This window comes from Leptidea sinapis, chromosome 38 (assembly GCF_905404315.1).
Source record: "Leptidea sinapis chromosome 38, ilLepSina1.1, whole genome shotgun sequence".
Taxonomy (NCBI): Eukaryota; Metazoa; Arthropoda; class Insecta; order Lepidoptera; family Pieridae; genus Leptidea; species Leptidea sinapis.
Window position 1 is genome coordinate 4288658 of NC_066302.1, and position 6000 is coordinate 4294657.

The following is a 6000-nucleotide window of genomic DNA, read 5'->3' on the forward strand; positions in this document are numbered from 1 at the left end:
TATTAATTTTATATGTTTTGTAATAAAACTTTATGGTTTCTAGCCATTTCTGCCAATCATTTTTATCAAAATTAGAAGTACGTTGATTGGTTATACGATTCTGCAGTCTTATTAGTTTTTTGAACTATTAAGCTTTTCTTTGTTGCAATTAGGGCAATCAGGAGTCTTAAAACCATCATGTCCACAAATAAAACAAAGGATTTTATTTTTATCTGCCTTGCATTGCCGTAAATTGTGCGTATTGTTACGACACCTAGGACAGTAAAAGGTTTTACTGGAAGAAGTTTGTATAGCATGTACATTATTATTATTAGCAATATAACTTTTATTAATTTTACTTTCATTAGTTTTTATAATATGATTAGTTTGATTTTTAAAAGAACTGTTGTTATTTGTATTTTGATTATTATTAAATTTATATTGTTGAAAATTAGTTTTAAAATTTTGAGATGGTCTAACGTAAGCAAAGTCAGGCGCGATGGTATCTGACGTCTGTGTAGGCGGCTCACGAAAATTTAAAAGACGAGCTTGGACATTCTCATAATTGCGACACAGAGATTTTAGGGTGTCCTAGTCCTTAATATGAGGATGCGAAGAGAGGGTGGCTGCGTAACAAGGTCTGATATTATGTAGAATAATTTCTAGCTTGTCCTCATCAGACAAATTTTTTGTTAACCTTGAAAAAAGCCCAGACATAATTGAAAGGTAAACTATGATGTTTTCTGTTTCACCCTGTGTCCTAGCTCGTATTTCAGCAAGCAGCCGATAATCATAATCTACCCTATCGAAGTCTGCTTTAAGGTGCAAAATAAGTTCTTCCCAACTTGCTATGTTATGTCGAATACTACGGAACCAATGAAGAGCATCGCCAGTAAATATTTCCGTTGCTAAAGATAAAAGTTTGGCACTGGGAATATCTCTAGCTTTGCTTAGCTCTGTGATGCGTTCAATAAAAGACCGAACACATGATTTGCCGTCAAATTTTATCTTTAATACGTCATTTGTGAGATCTCGACTACACGAGACGCTTACATTGAGCGGTGAAGCACACTGTTGAGAGTCGGCTTTAGATGATGACGCTATCAATTTGTCCTTTCCATTGTCTTTCACCGAATTATAAAAATTGAACAATGTTTTAAATTCATTTACGCAAGTTTCGTATAATTGCTGCGTCTTACTGTCATAAGTAATACGGTTAAGCCGATGATAAAGGTGATTTAAAAGATTCTCGATTCGCAATAACAAGTTCCTATCTAATGGTGATTCTAAAAGTGATTTGATTTTAGCCAGTACGTCAGTAGCTCCTTTAAGGTCGTCAGAAATAGGTAATGAGCTTTCTAAAATGTCTTCAGAAGGAAATAATGGTCCCAGCTTACAAATCTGCTTTCGGAGCTCTTGTAATGTGGAAGCAGGAGAAGTACCTCTAATGAGAACCTCGTATTCTAATTCTGATTTTTGCAGTGACAGGAATTTAACTGGATACGCCATTATATTTTAAGATAAAAAAAAAATCAATAATAAAAAAAAATCAATATAAAAAAAAAATATATACAAAAAAATCAACTAAAAAAAATATTAAAAACCGCAATAAAATAAATGTTGGACAAGGTTACGAATGCCCTACTCCGTTCCGTTACAAAATAAAATTAACTAAGCAACGTTATGGTTGGCAAATAAAGAAAAAAAATTAAGCTGAGAAAAAAAAATATACTTTACGAAAACAAGCAGAAAAAGCGTTAAAAGTAATTTGTAACTAATGTGTACTACCCAATTAAAACAAAAAAAAATCAGAACACAAAAAATAAATATTAAAACCGAGCACTTTTGTGCTCGACTATACACGGCTTAGCACAAACATTTTTTGTACTTATGCGATAACGAAGCGACCGGTTTCTATACAAAGTTTGAACAAAGAAATGAGTCACTTAAAGTGTAGTTATTGCTGTAACATTTATTATTACAAGTAGGTAATTAAATGATACCTAAAATAATAAATTCTAACACATTGATGTTTTAGAATAATTTGACACAAATAAATAAAGAATTTGGAGTACACTTTAGTTACTGGCAACCAAAAAAAAACGTTTTACAAAAATTAAAAAAAAAACACATACACACAACTACTTCTACTCAGAAAAACTAGACCAACCGCCCCACGTTGGGCGCCAATGCTACGGTTACGGGGGGCTTAAATGAAACTACCCGTACCGGCCTTTAAATCATGTTTATTTAAAAATAATTAAAATACAATTTGAGCAAGGGTCGTAGGGTGTATTGTTGGTTGATCTAGTTTGTCCTTGTAGCTCGGTACTCCCCTGACGTTGAAGACGCCGGTGCAGGCCCCTCAGCTGGAGGTTATGACTCGACGTGTCACAGGTGATTCCCGATACTCGGTGTCCGGGTAACTAATCACCGGAACTTGGTGGAATTATATCTTTTAACGTTCCAAAATCTTATCCTGGAACCCTGTGAATGATGTCCACAGTTAAGACCACATTCTTATGTCTCCGCTGATTGTGAACCACGTGCGTCCGTGTCTATCATTAAGGGTGAAGCCGTAAGCAGGAGGTGTAGTTGTTCACAATCAGAACGGAGTTACAATAATAAAAAAAAAGAAAAGAAAGCGAAAGCAAAGAAAGAATAATTAATTTTGAAAAGAAAATTAAATGTTTGCTAAAATACTACATTTTAAATAACTACTTCAAAGTTTTACAATTACTCAAATAATATTAACACGTGTCCAACACTTACCCTATCGGGGTGACGATAATCCTTGAAACTTATTTTTATATTATGTTAAGACAACCGGTGATTAAAAAAAATATATAACTAGGTATTTTACGGCAAACGTGATAAGTCACTGCACATAATATAATGACGTGTTGCTATTACCGAGCGCAGCCGTGGTATGGCGATAGCCGGGCGACGGGTGACGCGAGCGAGCCATGCATTTTTTATGAACAGCAAAAAAACTCGCCTACGCTCGCGCACAAAAGTGTTTACGTTTTATTATTTATTAGTTTTATTATTTTATGTTATTAGTTTATTTTTATTTCATTAGTTTATGTAAAATAACGTATGTAATGTAAATACAACGTTACAAAATGGCGAGATAGTCCGCATTCACGAGCTAGTTCATAATAACGATGAAAAATAAACTTTGTATTCCCGGCCATGTCAGCTTCCGAGTTTGTTGATCTATATTGAAAAATTATTAAGTGAATTATGAAATGTTCTACGGTGCAATTCATGCAATTTCAAAATCGTTGAGGGTAAGTTCTGATTCTATGCACGTTTAGCTCTAGATTCGCATTCTCCTCTAATTTCCCTAGAACGTTATCTGAATCGGAGCCGCGCCTCAACGCCATTTGAACGACAAGCTCGCTCGAAGCTATCGATATTGTTCTAGCAAATCTAATCTAATATTTCTATTACTATTAAAGAGGGTTATCTATGCTCTGATAAATGATGTTTTATGATGACAACTTAACCAAACGTCAAAATTTTGCAGACTTATCGTCTCCCAACAATTAGTTTGATCTTGTTACGAGTTGTTTGATTTCCCTAAATTGGAACGTAATTTGATAACTGGTTTAAACAAAGGTACTCTGTGGTTTTGATAAACATTGAATGTTGATATGGCATAAGACTTGTGTCTAAAGCCGTTAATAAATTAAAAAAAAATGAATGTTGTCACAACTCACAGCTGGTTCTTTGTTTGAAAATAGAAAATAATAAAAACCAGACTATGGGGAAAATATTCCTTGACCATATTGGTGGTACACGGTTATTTTCTTGTGCAGCGTGTGATGTTGTTCTTACAAACCGCTCTGAACTCATAAGCACTAGATTCACTGGTGCTACAGGTAAGCGCTTCCTAAAGATTTCTTGAAAATACTTAATTTCTTTATAATACTGCCCTTTTTTTAACTAACGGATTTTAGAAGTTCGATAAATATTTATTAGTCTAGACATGGACTAATATAACTATTCAATTAATATTCGGCAGGACGAGCTTTTCTTTTTCACAAAGTAGTAAACCTAGTATATTCTGAAGTACAAGATCGTGTTATGTTGACTGGAAGACATATGGTTCGAGATGTTTCTTGCAAAAATTGCTCTACAAAATTGGGATGGGTATATGAATTTGCTACTGAAGAAAATCAAAGGCAAGTACCAATACTAAGAACTGGTAGTGGGTTTTAGCAAGTTAGTGTTATAGTATTTTATAAGTTTGCTCAATGCTCTGGCTAAAATACAAAAGCTTATCAAATTACTAACACTAACAATTTTTGTAATGCGGACTTACCACTCGCACATAAACCTTAGAGGTTTTGCGAGTTTGTCTCTATTATTATATATATTAAGATAATTTTGTTCATTGAATAAATAAATAAATAACCCTTTGTGTTGTGAAAACACTTTTTTATGGAATAGGAGGACAAACTCCTGGTGTTAAGTGATCACCTCCACCCACAATCTCTTGCAACACCAGACAAATCACAGGAGTGTTGCCGACCTTTAAGGAAGGTGTATTACTTATACTTATTTATTGATTGTAATATTTTTATTGTTATTATACACATTTTTTATTAGTCCTATAATTTTATATTTTTATGAAATCCTGAAGTTTTTGTTTATTTTACAGATACAAGGAAGGAAGAGTGATATTAGAGAGAGCTTTAGTTAATGAGTCAGAGGGTATTGAGGTTGCCCAATAACTTATGTTAGCTCCTAGTCCTTGCTTAATATTATAAATAAATATTATACCTACCTGCAGGCATAACTTCAAATAATAAACATATTTCTCTATTGCTACTAAATTCAAAAATAATTCTTATGTTCAAATTAGGATTTAAAATCCCTTCTTGATTTGAACAACATCAAAAACTACTACCCATTTGATAAAATATGCCTCAAACCTGATAATAAAAGGAGTGTTGCCTTCTTCTTTCAATATAATTGTGTTACAATTAATTAATTAAATATCGTGAAGGTCTTCTCGCAATTTCGAATATAGTATTAGATACATTATTTGATGTCTAAATTGTAAGCAAAGCAATATCATGAAATGGTGTTGTGTTTTTCTGTCTTAATAAAAAATCATATTTCTTTTTGATGATGGTCAATTCATTGCTTCTTATTATGTTCTACATGGAAAAAGCAAATCAGTTTCACTATTAAAAACAAAATTAAATCATATGAAAAGTAAATGAAATTGTTATAAAACAACTGGAATTTAACAAATACTGAAAGATGGCTAGAATAATGGTTCAAACCATGACTGTTCTATGATTGCCCTCTTTCTGTAGTCTTATCCCAATACAGTTAAGACTTAGGCAAAGGGACATGAAGCAAAAGTTATTTATATTTATACATTCATTGGATGAATTACAACTGAAGCAATTAATATAATAATAAGATGTAGGCATACATTGTCACAGTAACATTATGATATTGGATCTTTAGAAATAAATAAATTTAATGGTAATGTTCTATAAATTTTTTATTCCTTCATCCTTTTGTACTTAAGCAACATTTATTGAATTATTTTACATATTAGTTTCAAATCATGAATTGAATCTGAGCTATCTAAAAGATATTGACTTGGAGATCAACAAGACTTTTGCTTACCTCTCGGTCACCACGATGCTCTTGTGTTACCATATTATGAGCCTTGTGGTTTTAAAAAGTGGGTGTGCAGATACTCATGACATATCAATCTGGAAATGGATTGAGGAAGTGTGTTGGACAGTTTGGCTGTAAGGTGAAGAGAAGAGAACTATACTTTGGAGTCTGTGGATGCACACCACTTACCTTATTTGGGGATGATGGTATATATATAGTATACTGGAATTCTATGGCAAGTATTAGGTCAAATAGCTCATTGGATGTGATAGATGTGGAGAACACACAATTTAAAAGTGATCTCTGTCATTATATTATTTGTTTATATTGTAGACATATTATAAGTAGCTACTCACTTTTATTATTTTTTTA

The 6000-nt window shown here is 32.7% G+C and overlaps 1 protein-coding gene across 1 annotated transcript; it reads left to right on the forward strand.

Annotated features, from left to right (window-relative positions):
- The first annotated feature begins 3694 nt into the window (after positions 1 to 3694).
- On the forward strand, positions 3695 to 5502 carry LOC126975882 (protein yippee-like 5). Its single transcript, XM_050823976.1, has 3 exons — positions 3695 to 3866; positions 4010 to 4169; positions 4649 to 5502. Exons 1-3 carry the CDS (start codon positions 3749 to 3751, stop codon positions 4719 to 4721), a joined length of 351 nt encoding a protein of 116 aa, XP_050679933.1. The 5' UTR covers positions 3695 to 3748; the 3' UTR covers positions 4722 to 5502.
- The last annotated feature ends 498 nt before the right edge of the window (positions 5503 to 6000 follow it).